Consider the following 19,424-nt stretch of genomic DNA (forward strand, 5'->3'; position numbering starts at 1 on the left):
TTAGTGCCTGGGGATGGATGGGGGTGAGGAGCAGGGAGCTGAGATGAGGATGGCTGGAAAATGTGGAATCCTGCATGTCTCCAGGGCCCTTTCTGACTGTCTGAGGTCTCGTGTGGAGCTGGAAATGCATTTTTAGCCTGGCTGTGGGAGGGTTTGGAGTGTGCTCGCACTCAGAGCTGGGATCCTGGGAGCTGTCACCAAGCCGGGAGGTTTCCTTCAGACCTAGGGAGAGGGAGGTGGAGGAAAGGTGCGAGTTAGACCTGTCCCTCTTCTGCCCTGGGGGGAGAAAAAAGCCTCATTCTGCTTTTTTTTCCCTCTCAATCAGCAGCGTTTTGGAGCAGCCTGGGCTAGTGGAAGGCGTTTGGTGGCAGGGGATGGAACGGGATGAGCTTTAAGCTCCCTTCAACCCAAACCGATTGTTCTTCCCCTTCATCTCAAATCCTTTGGTTTTCCACACTTGTGTTTGCTGGGGCTCTGCTCCCTGGTGCTCCAGCCCCTCTCCAGCCTGTGCTGATTGAAATAAGACTTTTTGGGAGTTGCAAAAAGCTGCCTGTGCCTCGTGGGTGCCTGGAGCAAGGTGCACGTATCCCTGGGAAATGGATTCACCCTGAATTGCACTGAGGAGTCTGTCTAGACTCTGTTTGATGAGTGGGATAATCACCAGGCTTTAATTACTCCAAGGGAGAGAGAATCCAACCTTGTCTCTGCCAGCTCGGGGTAGGCAAGGGCTGTAATTTGTGTTTCTGTGCCTTGGAATGGATGAGGCTGAGGGGGGTTTGTGCCTTGCTGGGGGTGCTGGTGGAGCCCTCTGGGGTACCAGGAATGGTACCAGGAATGCCCTGGGCGGGCTGTGCCCTCCCTGCCCCGCTCCTAAGCCCCTCTGTGCAGCGCCAGGGCTCGGGACAGCCCATCCTGCTGGGTCCTCCAGGCTCAATCCAGAGGAAGCGCCCGGGGCAGGGTCAGCGTGGGGCTGAGGCCAGGCCTGACCCCGCCAGGGCAGCGCCGTGTTCTGGGGCAGTTCCCAGAAAGGATTTACAGGCAGCAGAGCACCTGGAAACCCGAGCTGTGGCTGAGGGCAGCTGGATATGGAGCAGCTGATGCCTCAGCCCAGCCTCCAGCCGCTGATTCAGCGGTGCCGTTCCGGAGCCGAGTGGGAGATGCTGTTCCCAGCAGCCTCCTCCGCTCCCTGGGAACATCCTCGCTGCTCCACTGCAGCTGGGAGAGCTCTGGGAAGGTGCTGGGGCAGAGCAGGGTGCAGCAGTGTGGGTGTGAAGCTGGATAAAAGCCCAGAGACCCCTTTGGTGCCCAGCCGGGAGCGGCCTCAGCGCCCGGCACAGCTCTGGCTCCAGGGAGGAAAGGGCAGCGGGAATTTCTGTGCTGGCTGCTGACCCAAAGTGCAAAGAAATGTTTGGGGAAGCAGCAGGAGAAGCAGCAACATCTCTGCTGCTCAGCATCCACCCCAGAGGCAGGGATGTGTGTCTGTCTCCCGGAGAGAGGTTTTACAGGAGCATGGAGTGACAGGACAGGGAGGAACGGCTTCAAACTGACAGGGAGTGGGTTTGCATTGGTATCAGGGAGAAATTCTTCCCTGTGAAGGCAAAATCCTTCCCTGCGAGGGTGGGGAGGGGCTGGGATGGAATTCCCAGAGGAGCTGTGGCTGCCCCTGGATCCCTGGCAGTGTCCAAGGCCAGGTTGGAGCAGTCTGGGATAGTGAAAGGTGTCTCTGCCCATGACTGGATCATCCTGAATTTCCCTTCCCACCCAGCCCATTCCCTGCTCCTGGTGTCTGTTGTGCCTCTGGCTGCAGGAGCGTGGAGTCGCTGATGTTATTGAAGGGAATCAGGGCTGGCTGTCGTGACTCAGTTGGCTTTTGCCAGGGTGTGATTTAGGAAATGGTGCCCTGGCAGCCCTGCCTGGCTGCTCAGGGAGTAAATCCAGATGGATTTATTGGCTGGAAGAAGAACCCCGCGTTTGCAACAGCGTCCGTGAGAAATGAAATTTTGTTAAACTTGTTACTGAGATGAGCCGGGAGCTCTGGGGGCACCACACGCAAACCTCATCGTGTAGAAATTGTATTTTTCCCCCTTAAATCAGAGCTGCTGCATCAAATCTGAGGCCCAGGTGGGGATTTGGCTGGGGAAGCCCTGGAGCAGGGGCTGGGGATGCCCCAGTGCCAGCCCTGCTGTGGGTCCCTCCTGTGCTGCCCCAGGACCCGCTGGGCCCCTTTCAGCAGCACCACCACCACTCTCCCAAGCTCATTTTTGCCAATTTTTGCCGTATTTTTCCCCTCCAAAGGATGATTCTGTGCACCAGGACTGCCAGAGGGGGCTGCACAGGAGAGGAAGCAGAAGCTGCTCATGTAGCATCTCTTTATCAGAGCACTGAAGTGTGATGGAAGGAGCTGGGGCGACAAGAGGAGGCAGAACCCCTTGGGAACCAGCACAAGGAGAGTGCAGGAGCTGAATTTTGGGCTGGGCGCTGATGTTTGAGGCAGCACATCAGTGTGGTTTGTCCTTAGAGCCAAAAAATTCCCCGTTTTCCCTGTTTCTTCTGGATGGACCACCTGGTTTGAGGACGTCCAGCCTTGTCCCAGCTTTTTGTCCTGATCTGTGCTGAGAGGAAAACCTGCCCAGCAGTGCCCAGCTCCCCTCTCAGGAGCATGGCCAGATTGCTGCTGCTCAGCCTGGGAATTTTCTCCTCATTCCCTCCCTCCCTGAGGAGAAGCAGCGGCCGTGAGGGAGAAGTGATGGATCCAAACCCTCGGGATTGATTGGGGTCACTCAGCCAGAGCCTCCTGTGTGCATCCAAAAGGTTCATTAAGCCTTTGTAACTTATATAACAGGAAACTCCTCCTTAAAAACGGGATTTTCCCCAGTTTTCCACCATCGCAGCTCTGCCTGCGATGACTTTGACACGTTCACACCGTGCTGCTTCCGGAAAACTGCTGCTTTCACAAGCCATCAATTCATTTGGAGGCTTCAGAGGCAGCCTGGGTGATAAATGCCTGTGGCAGTGTCTGTATTGATTAAAAAACATCCTAATGCCCCTTTCTGAAGCGTTTCAAATGGTTATTGACCATCCCTGTCAGCCTGGGTTCTGTGCTTGGCTTTTATAGTCCAGACTAAATGTGGATTTATGGACCCAGAGCTCCAAAGAAATAAATGAAATGGGGGCCCATAATTCCTCCTGAAGTGATGAAATGCCTGCTTCAGTCAGAGATCTGTACCCCCCTCGTTCCAGTCACTGCCTTGCTCCTGGGATCAGGAATTTTGGCTTTACAGGGCTAAAAGCCACCTGGTGTTTGCTGTCCTTTGCTTCTTGGATTTACCTGTAGAGGACCCAGCTCTGCAGTCCCAGCCTGCAGTAAATGAACCACCCCGAGCAGCTTATTCTGGATATGAGATTTAGGATTTCCAGCTGCAGCAGCCTGATCCCTCAGGAACTGCCAGCCTGTGGCCTTCCAGCAGAGAGCCTGGCCCTGGGTGAGCTCTGCTGTGTCCAGGGGCTCTGGAGGTGGGATCTGTGTGTCGTGTAGCCAGTCTTTAACTCCAGGGGGATTTGTTCAGCCAGGAGCCTGATTAAACTCTGCTGAGTGATGAGCTGGGGAGGCTCCGTGCTCTGGGAGCTGCAGGGAGGTTTTTTGTGGGGTTTGTGGCCATTCAGAGGAGCCTTTTCCCATTATCAAGGAGCTTTAATTTCCTGGCTGCACCTCAGAGACTGTTTAATTCTGGATAAAAGAAATTCCTGAGGAAATCCTCCCCATCCCTGGCAGCTCTGGTGGCTCCTGTGTGGTGCCCAGGGGTGACAGTGGGACAGGCAAGTGTGGCACCCACGTGTGACACTGCTGCTGTCACCAGCTCTCCAGAAACCCCTCCTAAATTAGGGCGTTCAGGGTGAGGAATCTCTCCAGGGATGTGTCTGCATCCAACGTGAACCTTCCCAGGGTGGTTTGGGAGCAGCTGGAGGGCTGAAATCCTGGCTCAGCCCCATTCCAGAGGCTGGGAGAGGGATTAGCACAAGAAAATCTTGAGAGAAACTTCACTCCAGTGCAGCTGCTCTGGGGAAGGCCTGAGATTTCAAGGTTTATTAAACCAAACCAACAATTGGTTTGCTGCAGCCCCTGGAGTGGAGCTTGGTTTGGCTCCATTCAGCCAGCACAGGAATTTATTTGTTTTCTGGAGATGCTTCCTCAGCTGGATGGGAATGGGAATAATTTGAAGTCACCCTAAGGAAGCTTTGGGGCAGTGGAACGAGAGCCGGGAGCTGCAGCAGCCACTGAGCATTAGGGCAGCAGGAGCTGGGAGCTGTGGGGAGAGCAGCGGCGCTGCTCTGAGGGGAAGGCAGGAAACTGCAGCCACAAAAAAGGGGCTGCAATCCCCCAGGTTCCCACTAAACACACGCTGTAAGGACAGGGAAGTGAAGAAAACGCCATTGCCCGGCTGTGCCAGCGCAGATGGGCGTGGGTGCAGGGTGTGAGGTGGGAAACGGGATGGGAGCAATCCCAAAATGGAGGCCTGAGGGCGCTGACGTGGCCCTGAGGCTCGGGGGTCTGTGTGGAGCAGTTTGACCCTGGCCTGGAGACAGAAACAGAACTATTTAAAGATACAGGGCTTGTCTGCCTGGTTGTGGCCCCCTTGCAGGTGCTTCCTTCCCTGCAGGATGCACTCAGGCCCGAAAAGCCCCTGTGCTGCTTTGGGATTTTGACTCTTCCCCCTGTGCCTGGTGCTGCTTTGGGTGCTGGGCCCACCCTGGCCCTGCTTCTGCTTCCTCAGCTCTGAGCACCCCCAAACCTCCTCAGCTGCTCTTGGGGGGCACCTTGGGCTGGGGTTTGATTCCCTAAAAGCATCTGGGGTCTTGGCAAGGCTGCACAAAGGGCTCCTGAGCTGCTGGGGGGTGACAGCACCCACCGGCACCCCTGGGCCCTCTGTGGAGCTGGAAAAATGGATGAATTTCCCTCTGCTCTGGGAAAATGAGTAAATTCCCATCTTGGCTGGGATTTGGGGCGAGGTCTCCCAGCTGGTTTTGCTCTCACACACCAGTTTGAACCAGAGCTGGGTGCCAGTGACTGGGGAGCTGCTGGGGCAGAGCTCACCCTCCCTGGGAGCTGGGATCCTTTTTCCTTTCCCTGAGTGCCTGGCCCTGGTGTGATTTTTGCTGTGATTTCCTTCCCGTCTGATTTCGATTTCCACACGTTTCCCTTGCAGCTCCCGGTGTCCTGAGAGCGTTGTTCATGTCCAGGCCTCTCTTTTATCCCCTTGTATGTGGTATATGGCACAGGATGATGGAATATGCCTTTTCCCGAAAAATCAATGGTTTAGTTCCTCCCCCCTCCCACCAGGAAGCTCTCCCAGATACAAGTATTGATTGTTGAGCTGAAAGCCATGTTTAGATCATAATTACCCTTTAAATCAGTGGGGCTGGGGGCTTTGCACCGTAATTGTTCTTTAATTCAGTGGGGCTGGTGGGTTTGGAGTCTTAATTGTTCTTTAATTCAGTGGGGCTCACGGATTTGTGCCCTAATTGCTCTTTAAATCAGTGGGGCTGGGGGATTTTCACTCTAATTATCCTTTAATTCAGTGGGGCTTGTGGATTTCTGCTCTGAAATGTTCCTTAATTCAGTGAGGCTGGGAGGTTTGTCCTGTAATTCCTCCTTAAACCTCTGTAGAGCTGGGGGGTGCCCTGGGATGGAGCTGCCCCTTGGATAAGGATATTTAGGGATGTGCCAAGGGCACATCCAAGCTCGGGGGATATTTTGGAGGAGTCCCGGAGGGAGTCTGGTGCAGAATGGGGATTTTAGGGCCATTCCAAATCATCGTTTTTGCTGGAAAAATCTCAGGCTGCTTTTCCCAGGCTGCTTTTCCCCCAGGTTTCCCCTGGCTCAAGGAAAGGTGATGCCCGCTGGGGTTGGCAGTCTGCACCCACCTGAGCTGTGCAGGGCCTCGTGGCCTCTTCCTGATCCAACCCACCCTGAAATTGCCCCCAGTGCCCCCCAGTCCTGGCTCTGGACACCACTGGGAGCCCCTGGAGCAGTGGGATCTGATCCATCTTCCCAGCCCTGGGCTGGCCACGGCTGCCAGCTGCTCCCTGGGGATCAGGGCTGGAGCAGGAGGTTCCACACGGTTCCAGGGGGATTTTTCCATTTTTCCATCCTGGAAGGCAGAAGCTCTGTGAGGGCTCTGCTCGGAGTCCCCGCTGCCAGAGAGCACCAAGGCTGTGACTGAGGCTTTGTTGGCCTCTTCAGTGGATTCAGGTCATTTCTTTTCTTTATGGATTCGTCTCCTCTGAAATTCCAGCCCCTCCAGCCGAGAAGGGAGCTCCTGCTGGTGCCGTTCCCGACGAGGGAGCCCTGGCTCAGATCATCCCCCCCTTCATCCTCCTTCCCTTTTGTAGCTCGGGAGCAGCTGCTCTGCCTCCCCTGCCTCCAGCCTGCCCGGTGCTGCATCCCAAATCCATCCGGGGATCCCGGGGGACATGGATCAAACGGGTTTTGTGCTGGGATATGGGAATGGGGGGGTGGAGGGAGCCCCTCTGCCGGGTTTGTGGCACATCCTGCATCCAATCCCAGGCCGTGCAGCCGCCAGGAGAGCTGTTGGATAAATAACCCCTGAAATGAGTTGTGCTGAGGCTGCGGGGTGGCTGAGCTGCTCAGACATCCTGCCCACCGCAGCTCATCCCTCTGGGGCCCTCAGGGAGGTTTTATTTCAGCCCAACACGGGGCAGGCACCACTCGGCCCAACTGGGTGGGATTTCCTGAGGCTCCTGGTTGTTTTCCCCTCGATTGAACGCTTGGAACGGGAATTGCACAGGGCCAGGCTGGGGCGGGATGAGCGAGGTGGGGCTGTCCCCCTTTGGGGGCGGGATGTGTGGGTTTGGATGAGGAGCAGCTGCAGCAGAGATCCCGAACTGTGCTGTTCCTGCCTCGTTTTTCAGCGGGCTGGGAAGGCAGGAGGGCTGCAGTGATGGGAGCGTGTGCGCTGAGTGTCCCCATCTCCTGGGCACGGCACCAGTGGCCTCTGGCTGCCTGCAGGGGCGAGGTGACAGCAGCGTCTGTGCTCAGCTCCTTGGGCCCTCCACAGAAAAACCTCTTTGATTTTTATGATTTTTATGATTTTTATGATTTTTATTATTTTTATTATTTTTATTATTTTATTAAAAATTTTTTTGTATTTTTATTTTTGGTTTGTTTTTATTTTTATTGTTTTTATTTTTATTTTAATTTTTATCATTTTTATTTTAATTTTTTATTTTAATTTTTTATTTTAATTTTTTATTTTAATTTTTTATTTTAATTTTTTATTTTAATTTTTTATTTTAATTTTTTATTTTTATTTTTAGATTTTCTATTTTTTATTTTAAATTTTTATTTTATTATTATTTTATTATTTGTTATTATTTGTTATTATTTGTTATTATTTGTTATTATTTGTTATTATTTGTTATTATTTGTTATTATTTGTTATTGTTATTATTTGTTATTATTTGTTATTATTTGTTATTATTTGTTATTATTTGTTATTATTTGTTATTATTTGTTATTATTTTCTATTTTTATTTTTATTATTTTTATTTTTATTTTCCAAAACCTGCTGGTTCCTCCTGTGTTTTGTCATCAGCTTCAAGCAAACCCCTTTATCTCTGACCCTGTGTTATCTGCAAGGCCCAGAGCTGAGCAGATCCCGGCCCCTCTGGGGCTCCTCCAGCAGCACCGAGCTCAGCCCGGGCCCCAATTTCCCCCTCCCGGGTGATGCTCAGCGATAAAACCCCAACCCCGGGGGCCTCTGGAGAGGGGAAGCAAAGCTGGGATTGCTTCCCTTCAAAGGCCTGGGATGGAGCTGCGGCAGCAGATGGTGTGAACTGCCTGGAAGTGGGGATGAGGCAGCGCTCAATTCCCAATTAAGTGTAATTAAAACGGGGCTCGTTTATTTATTTGGCTGCCAAGGGGCGTCGCTTCCCTTTGAACGAGGGGCTGGGCCCTGGTGCCTTCCCGGCTCCCAGGAGCTGGGAGGGAATTCAGGGCATCTACAGGAGATGCTGGGATTTAAAATCTATCAGGGAAATGTTTGCTGGGCTCTTCCCACGCCGGGATCCCTCTCCAGGGTGGGAATGGGGGCACTCCCCGGTGTTCCAGCCCGGGAAGAGAGAATTCCATGATTTTTGTTTGAAATGGGGCTCGGAGCAACCTGGGATAGGGAAAAATTCCCTGCCCGTGGCCGTGGGGTGGAACTGGATGAGCTTAAAGGTCTCTTCCAAGCCCAAATATTCCACGATTCCCTCCTTTTCCAGGTGGATCCTGGGGTGCAATGAGGTGGCTCAGGGGTATTGGCTGTGCCCAGGGAGGTGCCAAATCCCTGCAAAATATCCATCATTTCCTGCTCCCTGTCGGCGTTTTCCTGGTTTGGGTCTGGGATTCTCAGACACGTCCGTATCCCGTGGGCAGGGATCTGGGAGCAGGAGCAGCCTGGGATGCTGAGGGCTTTTCCATGGGAAGGCAGCTCAAGGCTGTTTTAAGGGATCCTTTATGGAAATACACCAGGCAAAGGGAAGGAGGAGGGTTTGTGTTCCATGTGTGCTTCCCAGCTGAATTCCCGGCCGCTCAGCGCCGTTCTGCCGGCTGAGTCATCCCTGCATTCCCACCTCGGCCTCAGGGACATCCATTTGCTTTGGATTCTGAGGAGAAGAATGAGCCCAGCTCCTTCTGCCATAAACACCGGGGTGCTTCCGATCCCAGTTTTTTATGGAATGGATTTTGGGGTGATGTTTGCTGCCCTCTCCCAGCTCCAGGGCTGTGCCTGGAGCAGCCCCTGGGATTTGGGATTGGGGTGAGGATGATGCTGAGCATGGTTTGTGTCCCCTCTGTGGGGACAGATGTTGTCCAGCCCCTGGGATGGTGGCGTGTCCTTCCCGCTGCTCCCTAACCCCCTGGAGCCATCCCGGATTTCTGGGCTGGAGCCACAGCCTGTTTCTCCTTCTGCCAGAGACAGGAGTTCTCCCTTTGGAGCCACTGACAGGAGTTCATCCCAGATCCATAAATCAGAGTTTATGGAAGGAGAAATCCCAGGCCCTGAGCCGGAGCCTCTTCCCGAATCCTCCCAGCCCCGGCCTTGCTTCGCTGCTTTTATCCCAAGGACAGCCTAAAATAGGACCATGAAATGTTGAACAGGGCTGGAGAGAGCTGCACTCGGAATAAAACCGGGATCCTGGCAGGAATGTGGGAAGTGTCTCCTGCTCAGCCAGCAGGGCTCTCTTCAGATCCATTTCCTTCCCTGTCGGTGTTTTCCTGCTGCAGGTTTTTCCTGCTCCTCTGAGGTGGGAGATGGGGAATCTCCTGCTCTCCTCCCCATGGGGTTGGTTGGGATCCAGCCCCGCTGTGGGGGATTCAGGGATGTGGCTGCTCAATATCCCATGGGAGGGATGAGGTGGGGTCCCACCACAGCTCCTCTCCAGGCTGTCCTGGTCTCTTCCCATCCCACAATTCCTTTGAAATCCAGTTTGTGTGCAAAAATCCTATTGTTCTGCTGGAATTCGTTTCTGGGGCTCGAGGGGGGTGTGGTACCACCAGGGTATCCCACTCCCAATCCCACCCATCTCTGTGGATGACGCGATTGTGCTCCTGGAAGCAGCCTGATGCTTTGGTTATTCCTGGAGAACGGGCAAAAATCCAATCTGCTTGTCCCTCCAGAGGGAGCTGGGATTGATTTTGCAAGTCCCAGAGCTGAGAACAAAGGAGCACTTCCTTTATTTTGCTCAGAAATCGATTCCTTGTTTTATTTTTCCGGCTCCGAAGGGGCCCCTTTTCCCAGGCGTGTGCCCGGCCCTGCCAGCCCCGGACTGGGGATGTTGGTGCCGTTTCCCTGTGCTGGGTGGGGGATGAGGATGGGAGCTCCAGATGTGTCTCTCCAGCTGTGGTTTTGTCCCAGAGCACTGGAAGCTGCTGAGCAGCAAATGCCACCTGGGAGTGGAGGAATTCCTTCTAGGAATTGGCTTGCAGAGAGCTGGGGAGAAGGAGTTTTAAACTGCCAGAGGGCAGGGTCGGATGGGATATTGGGAAGGAATTCCTGGCTGGGATGGAATTCCCAGAGCAGCTGTGGCTGCCCCTGGATCCCTGTCCAAGGCCAGGCTGGACACTGGGGCTGGGAGCAGCCTGGGCCAGTGGGAGGTGTCCCTGTGGAACTGGAGGTGCCTTCCCACCCAAACCATTCCATAATTATGGGCACCACTTCCATCTCCACCTAAACCCCCGGCATCTAATGCTTTTATTAATTTATTTTCATTTTTGGATTAATTTAATTAATGTGCAAAGAGAGTTTTTCCAGCTGAATCCACTGTATCCTTTCAGGATGAAAGGAGCAGCAGGTGCCTCTGGACAGTGGGAATGCCAGGGGGAAGGAATGGGAGGGATTATGGAGAACAAGAACTGAGCTGCTCGTCCTGTCCCTGGTTTGGTGTCTTGGAAGTGCTGTGAGGAAATGTGGGAATAACCACGCTTCTGTTCTGGGATTCCAACATCTGGGAAGGGGGGCTGTGTTTGTCCTGAGAGCTGCTCCTGGTGCCTGTGCCAGCCCGAATTCCTGCTCCATGGATTTCCATACTTTAGGAACATGGAGTTATTAAAAAAAGGACAGGCAGGAGGGAAGGGCCCGGGGAAGACGAGCCGGGACTAGCGTGGCAATAAATGGATTAATTCAGGGCTGTGGGGGCAGTGCCGGAGCCTGCCGGGGCAGGAGGCACGGCTGGGCTGTGCACGGGTGTTCCTGGGGGTGCTGGCACGGTGGCAGCATCCTGTGGGAATGGCAGGAGAAGGCTCTGCCAAGCTCAGGGGGAGCAGCACCAACCCCGTCCCCCCGGCTCCAGCGTTCCCATCCCAGCCTGCTGCTGCCTGGCTCCTTCGCAGCTCCTGATAAAATCCCACTTTTCATCTCAAGTGGGGAATGAGGCTGAATTTTTCCCGGGTTCCTTCAGAGGATTCTCCGTGTCTGATCCTGCTCCCATCAGAAGCTGTTCCCTGCCAAGGCTGGGAGACGCGAGCGTGGCTCAGCCCTCGGAAATGAAGTGATTAAATTAACTGGGCTGTGTAAAATTCCAGCCTCAAATCGTTCAGCCAAGCACTTCGTCTACTGGGAGCTCTTTGAGGAGCTCTTGGAAGGGAGCAGGAATTAGTTTGCTTAGAAGGACCTGGTGCATGTAATGACACTGAGCGTGGTGCCACCGCTCCTGCCCGAGGAATTAATCCTCAGACACGGAGCTGTGAGGTCAGGGAGGCTTTGGGAATTAGTCCGGTGTGCTGCCAGCCCGGGGCACCGCAGGGACCAGCAGCAGCTCGGCTGTGCCGTGCGTTGTCACCACGTGCTGTGCCACCTCTGGCACCTGCCTTTCGGTCCTGCCCTGGGAGCAGCCCTGGTGGCAGCGTCACCACGAGGTCCTGTGCCTTGGCTGAGGCGATTTCCCCCACCCACTGTGGAGCTCGGGGCAGTGCTGGAAGCTTCTGGGGCTCTTTTCAGGCTGGATTGTTCCTGGAGTGATGTTTGGGGTGGGATTCGGGTGTTGGTCTCTGGGTGATGTTTGGGCTGGAATTCAGGTGTCGGGCTCTGGGTGATGTTTGGGCTGGAATTCAGGTGTCCGGCCCTGGGTGATGTTTGGGGTGGGATTTGGGTGTCGGGCTCCGGATGATGTTTGGGGTGGGATTTGGGTGTTGTGCTCCGAGTGATTTTTTTGAGCTGGGATTTGGGTGTTGTGCTCCAAGTGCCATTCTGGAGGAATCTGGGTGTTGAGCTCCCTGTGTTCGGTGGTTACGGCCTGGTTTGGTGCAGGAGGGAGCTGCTGGTGCTGGCACAGTTCGGGCTGGTGCTCCAGCACCCTCCTGCCTCCAAGCTCCAGCCAGATCCCAGCACTAACCCAGTCCCTGGGAGCCCGTGGGAGTCGTTCCCGCTGGGTGGAGCAGCCTTTGCTGAGAGCCCCTGTCCACGCTGGGCTGGGTGAAGGCCCCTGACAGACCCCGAGCCCTGACTCTGTGTCCATCCTCCTCTGAAAGCCTCAGCACAGGCAGGCACCTCTTTGATCCAGCAGAAATGCTGGGAAATGGATTTGTTCCGTGGCTGCAGCCACACACCCTGCACTGGGGTGTCCTGGTGTCCCATTCCCACTGAATCCCCGGGCTCTGGAGCATGGGAAGCCCGTGCTCTCTGCTCAAGCACCCTGAGCCTTCCTAGCAGTAAATAAAAGCTATTTTTAAAAAGAAATCCTTATTTTGACCATAGTTGGGCAGCTCCACGGAGCCTCTTCTCCAGCATTTTTGTTCTCTGAGCGTAAGCTTCCCAAGAACTGGGGAACTTTCCCAGCTTTGGGGGCTCATTCCTTACAGGAGCAGCTTTTCCCTGGCAGTTTCCTTTCCAGGTCTGCTGGGATCTGTGCTGTCAGACCTGACAGAGGTGTGGATCCCAGGATTGCACCTGGCTGGGAGCCCGTGGGATGCAGCTTTCCCTGTACCTGTCTGCGAGGGGCTGGCAGTTATCCCCCAGGACCTGCTGTGCTTAATTACTGGCAGTAATTAAAACCTCTTCTGGAGGTGGGAGATAAGAGCAGCGCTTCCTGTGTGGCAGCAGATGCTCCCTAACACCCATCTGCTCCTCAGCATCCAGGCCCTTCTGTGCTCCCTGGAATTCCTGCTGCAGTGGGAAAAGGACGAGGAAAACAAGGATGTGGGGAAGCTTTTTGGTGGAGATGCCAGCGGGGAATGGCTTTGGTTCCTGAGGAGCACTGGGAGAGCAGTGGCACCGATGCCTTCAGCCCCAGTGCTGCCAGAAATCCTTGGAAAAAGCCTTTAAAACCAGGGAAAGCTGAGGGGAGGCATGGCTGGTGTCCTTGGGAAGCAGGGCGAGTGTGGAGCACTCCTGGGATCCTGTGGGGCTCCAATTCCCAAGGCTCTGGATTTTGATCCAGTTCCTCTTCTGGGGCTTCCTCGTGCTCCAAAAGGCAGGAAAAGGAGAGGCTGGGGAGAGGGGGGTGGTGCACACGGGGCTGTGTGTGGGGTGTGCCAGGGGATGGAGCTCCCGACCCTCCCCGGCCTCCCTCAGCCCTTGGATGTGGGAGAGATGCTCCTTCCCAGGCTGGTTCCCCTCGGATCCCTCATCCAGGCTCTCCATGGATCCATGGAGAAGCTTCCCCTCTCTGGTGCCAATCCCTCTGTGGCACAGCAGGAGCTGCAGCCCAGGTGGGTGAATCCTGAGGGCCCCATTTCCTCCATCTGCCCAAAGCTACCGGAGCATCCAGGGCTTGTGGAGAGGAGAAACGGGGCTGGGATTGTCTGGGGAGCCTCCAGGAACTGGAGAGAGATTTTCCAAGAGATTCTGATTTATCTCAGCCGTTAAGGGTGAGGATTTCACTGCCATTCCTTTGTGTTCCTGGGGAGGGGATGTTGGCATCTTCTTTAGGGAATTGTTCCTTCTCCCCTTCCCCATGCCCCGACCAGGGTCAGTCCAAGCTGTTCAGCTCTCCTGCTTTTCCTGGGACAGCAATAACCCGGATTTCCAGCTGCAGGTGCTGGGAATGAGGAGGGTGGGGGGTGTTGTGGGGGCTTGTGGAGGAATTTGGGAGCAGCTTTTGCGCTGCTCCGCTGCTCCCTCCAGGTGTTACCTGAGCTTGGAGCTCGGGCGCAGTTGGAATTGCACAGCAGGAGAACACTCGAGGCTTTTCTGCCTTTCCCATATTCATCAACACCAAATAATTGTCACCAACAGCCAGCAAGCAGCAGTTAATTATGGATTTTAATCAGTCTGCGGTGCATCCGTGCTTGGCACTGCCTCTCCTCCCCTTCTCCCACACCTCGGAGATGGGAGCCGACAAATCCAAACAGGGAGCCAGCTCAGCCCTTGGAAGTTCAGCTGAAGGAAGAATCCCTGGAGCCCCTGGGCTTGGAGACCCCTCCCCTGACCGTGGGCAGCTTCCTGGTGAGGCAGAGCCTTGCTGGAAGGATTGGATGGGGAAATCGATGGGGGAGAGGTGGAGGAGGGGTTTGGAGGAGCTGGGAATGGTTTTCCTTCCAGCATCTCCAGCCAAGGGAAGCTCCAGATTGTCCTCAGTGAGTTTGTTCCAGCATGGCAAGAGGAGATGCAGGGATGCTGCCTGGAGGACGAGCCTGTGCCACAGGGGACCAGCCCCTCCTGCCCCCCGGGCTGTCTGCAGGGGCTTTGCAGCTAAACCGGGACTAAAACCGCTCTTAAACCACCTCAGAGGGGCTGCAGAGCTTTGCCAGGGGGAATTTGAGCAGCCGGAGCACTCTGAACTCCAGGGCTTAGGAGAGGTTAAAGCCAGACCTAAGTGGGGAGGAGGAGAAGGGCTCTGGAGCAGGTGTGGTGAAAATCTGGAGAGCTCCAGGGGCTGTGGTTTGGATTTGGGAGCTGAGGGAGTGCAGGAGGAGGGGTTTGGAGCGCAGAGTCAACAGCGCCTCGGTCTGTTTGTGCACCAGAGCTGAGCTCACGGCTAATGCAAACAGTTTTCATTAAGAAATAATCAGAAATAAAAAGCCATTTCACATGCTGATAAGGAGCCAGTCGGTTTTTTCACTTCAGCAGCAGTTTAAGCCACGCTCAGAGCCATTTATCTTTTCTCCAGCGCTGGCTGCAGAGGATATGAAAAACGCACACATGTAATTAAACTTTTGGCAGAATCTTTGCCCTGCAGCTTTACAAAGAAATTCAATAATGATAAATGGAGTGGGATATCTAAAGGACTTTTTGTGAACAGGATTTAAAACAACGTCTGTGGCACAGAGAGTTGTTTGCCACCTAATTGTCTTGGCACGGATCTGGGAGCAGCCTGTCTGTGGTGTCAGCTCTTCTTTACAGCCCAGCCCTTGTTCTGCTCTTATCTCCACTCCAATTTGCCATTGAGGCTTTCCTGATTCCCAGCCAAGCCCGTGCTTATCCCTAATGACTGTTTTGTTCCCCCAGCCCGGCGTTTCCAGCTGGGAATGCTCCTGGGTGTGTGCTGGCAGTGGTGGCATCGCTGCACTGTCATTATCCTTTCCTTTTTATCATCTCCTCCAGCAGCAGGTGGGAGTGAAGCCCATCCCCTGACCAGGCTCCGTGTGACACTCCTGGGAAAACGATGCCGGGGTTGTGTCCCTGCTCCGGCTGTCGCTGCCTTTATCCCCGGTGTTTGCTGGTGGTTCAGGCAGGACCCACAAATCAGTAATAATGTGGCAAAACCAAGCAGCCAAAAGATGGGAATCAGATATTCCAGCAGCAGAAGGTTCTCCTCAAGTGGTGGAGCTATGGTCAGACAGCATTTCAGCTCTTTCCAGAACCTTTTAATCCGATTGCAGATTCTGCAGACGTAGCAAATACAGTTAGAAGAATTGAGGGGTCAGTTTCAAAGGATGTTAGCAATGACAGTTTGTATCGTTATCTTACGTGCCTCTATTCAATTGTACAAAACAGAAAAAGTCAGTATTTTGTTTCTCATATCAGAGCATGTTCTTCTCTTCCAGGGATCCTTTATAGGAGAGGCGATTTTGTGGTGAGATTGTCCCTCCCAACCCCACCCTCAGCACTTTCCCTAGAAAAGCTGCACCAATTCTTTTTCATTCCCACAGGTTTTCCCTGTTTTCCTCACCCCTGTGGCATCCCCCCATCCTTTGTCACCACTGGCCTTGGAGGGGCTTCAGATATCCTTGGAAAAGGCAAATTTTCATAATTTTTCCCCCAGTAGGAGCAAGCAGACTAATTATAAATGATACATAAGATATAAAATAATAATTAACAAGGTTAATCTGATAGAAGTGAGCTGGGACTGAGCACCTGAGGAGGTGGCAGTGAAGGAACGGGGCTGGGCCAGGCTTTTGGTTTTGTTGATTGGCTTCAGACTGAACGAGAGGAGGATTAGATGGGATTTTGGGATGGAATTCCTGGCTGGGAGGGTGGGGAGGGGCTGGGATGGAATTCCCAGAGCAGCTGTGGCTGCCCCTGGATCCCTGGCAGTGTCCAAGGCCAGGCTGGAGCAGCCTGGGGCAGTGGGAGGTGGGCAGGGGTGGCACTGGTTGATCTTCGAGGTCCCTTCCCACCCAAACCATTCCAGGATTCTATGATTCCATGAGAATCTGCCCTGGCTGTTGTGGTGTTCTGTGGATCACTGGGTGCTTCCTCCAAAGGGAGAAGCGCTGGGGTTTGGTCACTTGAAGGTAACTTCTTGTCTCTGACTGTCCCATAAATCCCTTTATCCTCTCCCTGGAAATCCTTTGGTGCCGGAGAGGGATTCCTGCCCCCTCTGCATCCCACACCAGCCTGGTTTCCACGCAGGCTGCGGCTCCACAGGGAGCCGGGGATTTGGGTGACCCCACATCCGTGCTCTGTCCAGTCTGTGGGTCAGTGCTGGGGCCTGGGCAGGGTGAGCTCAGGACAAGGCTGGTTGTGGGGACAGGGACCTGTGCCAAGCGATTAAATTAACGCAGAGGTCTGGTGCGAGAAGGGAATTTCATCCCTACGTGGCCGCAGCTGTGGCCGCCCCTCTGCCAGGGGTCTCGGTGCCAGCATTCCCACAGTGCCGTGGCCAGGCTGCTCCACGGGATCTGTTTGTCCTCGTCTTGCTTCCAACAAAACATTTATCCTTGTCCCCGCGGGCTGGAGCGGAGCTGAGGCTCTGCCACCAAATGTCACTGCTGGGCTGGCGTTTGGGGCCAGCGAGTGGCTGGCTCCGTATGGCCGGTGACAAGGACAATATTTGTCTGGGCAGCCTCTGGCTGTGTTTGCACAGTGACGCTGACAGCGGCTCTCTGCTGGGGCCAGCCCGGGCTGCTGCTGTCCCAGGGGAGGGGACACGAGGGAAGCCACCCGCGCCCGCTGCTGCCCAGGGGAGCTTTTGTCTTTCACCCGCTTCGTGGTACCAAAACTCGAGGGGATGTGGCCTCAGCTGTGCCTGGGGAGGTGCAGGCTGGAATTCCCTCATGGAAAAGCGTTGGAAGGGGCTGCTCAGGGAGGTGTCACCGTCCCTGGAGGTGTCCAAGGAACGACTCAGTGCCCTGGGGACAAGGGGGGGGATCGGTCACGGGTTGGACTCGATGAGCTTGGAGGTCTTTTCCCACCTGGATGATTGTGTGAAAACACCTGAAATTCCTGGTTTTATTCCCTGTGCTGCCGAGGACTGTTTTGGGAAGCCTTCAGGTGCCTGGTTCTGCGTTTCAGCTGGCACGATGTGGAGTGTTGGTAACACCTCTGCCTTCCCAAGGTGACACCCCTCGATTTGCATGAGCCCCGTGGTGCTCGGGTGCTTAATTGGCTCTGGCAGCACAGCCTGGGTGATGTGTGATGTGCCAGCCAGCACCATCCTGCTTCCAAACGCCACGGCAGCACTGGCATCCCAGCAAAATGATTTCAGCTCCTTGCACTGTCCAGACAAAAAACCTTGGAGCTGGGGGGTCAAGGAGCGGGAGGGGGAATGATCTAAATCCAGAGGGGGAGAATTACGGTGTCTGAGGGTCAAACCTTTGACTGGAAGCCGTGGCTGGGGAAGGCTGAGGAATCTGAGCTCCTCATTTCTCGCCCTGGTCCTGCTGAAGGCAATGGGGGGACTTTGCCTGGATCCTTCCACCCCCTCCCAACCCGGATTTGGGCACAGGTTTTTGGAGTGTGTTTCCAAAGAACTGATTGGAAGAGAGCTGAGAGCACCAGTCCTGCTGGGAGCAGAGGTTTGGGAGAGCCTGGAGCTACCCAGAGATGCAAAGGGCAAATGTTTTGGGTAGCGGAAGAAATAATGGTTAAAAACAGCTCAGTGCCCCTGTTTTGGGAAGGGGTGAAATCCAAAGGAAGTGTTGGGGGGTTTTCCTTCATCAGCAAAGGCAATGGAACTGCAGCCCTGACAGGTTTGGGATGGGGGGAAAGGTCTCAGCAGCTCTGTCTCCATCACCCTCCTCACCCTCATCCTCCTCACCAGCCCCAGAGCTTGGCCCAGCCAGGCTGGAGCTTTGCTGGCTGTGAGCTGGGCTGGACCAGGAGCAGGTCCTGGGAGGAGGAGGAGGAGGCAGAGGAGGAACTTGGCTCTGCCTCGGGGTCTCCCTGGGCTCTGCAGCGTGGGGACCCCCTGCTCTGGTCGGTGGTGTTCCTTTTCCTTGCTGTTTCCTTCTGGGAAGGGAGGCAGGAGCTGCCCAGCTGTGTCCAGCTGTGCCCCCCTTGGCTGACCCCGGTGTTTTCTGTCCCCAGACAAGGCTGAGAACGGGGAGCCCTACCAGAGGAGGAGGGGAGCGGGGCCCCCCCTGCCCGAGGGCCCCCCGGCATTCCCGGCGCCCCGGGACGGAGCCCCCGCGGCCGGGAGCAGCAGCTGGAGGAGGATTATGCTGATGATCCTGGCTATAACCATCCACAACATCCCAGGTGAGCCCCGCGGGTCACCCCTGCGGCCCCGGCCCGCGCGCATCGCACGGATCCCCTCCTCTGTCCCCCTGGCAGATGGCACTCGCTGAGTGGGCGCCTTTGGAAGGGATCCTGTTCCAGATCCTGTGGGGCTGAGCCACGTGAGGCCTTGGCAGCAGAGCCCCCGTGGGGAGGGGGCTCGGGGAGCCTGGAACAGCTGCAGCCTGGCTCGTGCCAACCCGGCGTGGGTGGGAATTGTGATTCCCGAGGGGATATTGGGAAAGGTGACGCTGGGAAGGCAACAAATTGTGCTCCCTCTGAGCCTCTCTCGTGTCTGTGAACAGCAAGAGGTGCGTTTCAGAGCGCCGAGTCTCTGCTGGAGAATGGGAAATCGGGGTTTATTTCAAGGCAGGGATTTGGACAAAGGGTGGAAAATTTCAGAGCCCGGGGTTCCTGGAGGGCTGAGTCCTGCCAGGCTGGGCTTTGTGGTGCTGAAAGAGGTGATCAGAAGATGATGAGATCACTTTGGGACAGCTCAGGACGTTTGGCTGCTTTGCAGTTCTTGGGGGTGTTGGAAATAAAATAAGGCAACATTTTCCAGGGCTCCTTTCCTGGTTTCTCCCCCCTCCCTCCTCCTGCCCTTCTCCTTCCCTGGCCTTTGCCTTCTCCCTTCTCTGCCCTGTGCCTGGCTCAGGTTGGAGGCTGGACTGGGATGGGGAGAGGCTTCTCTGCATAACTTGGATCTGTAAATCTGGGAAGAAGCAATGAGTGCTTTGGGAAGAGCCGCGTTTTCCCTGGATACTGGCAGCGAGGAGCTGCTGGGCTCGGGGCTCGCCTGGACCCTCGCACGTCACCTTGTGCTTGGTGACTCTGAGAGTGGCTTTTGTCCAGTGCCAGGACACCCATCCCAAATTCTATCAGGGACAGCCTTCCCGGGTGAGAAGGCTCCGGGGTTGGTGTCGAATCCCAGCTCCTGCGTTTCCCTGGGACTGACAAAATCCAAGGGAACACGTGGAGAGCTCCTGGCTGTTCCCTCCTCTGCCCCTTCCAGCCTCCTGCTGCCCCTGGGGTGGGAATTGCCTCCCT

General features: G+C 55.0%; 1 protein-coding gene across 1 annotated transcript in view; it reads left to right on the top strand.

Moving 5' to 3' along the window:
* The window catches only part of SLC39A11 (solute carrier family 39 member 11), a 71,234-nt gene that overhangs the window by 21,575 nt on the left and 30,235 nt on the right, over positions 1–19,424 (top strand). The window contains 1 exon segment of the mRNA XM_048323782.1: positions 18,189–18,359. Coding sequence (XP_048179739.1) covers positions 18,189–18,359 — 171 coding nt within the window.

This window comes from Corvus hawaiiensis, chromosome 19, assembly GCF_020740725.1.
Source record: "Corvus hawaiiensis isolate bCorHaw1 chromosome 19, bCorHaw1.pri.cur, whole genome shotgun sequence".
Lineage (NCBI taxonomy): Eukaryota > Metazoa > Chordata > Aves > Passeriformes > Corvidae > Corvus > Corvus hawaiiensis.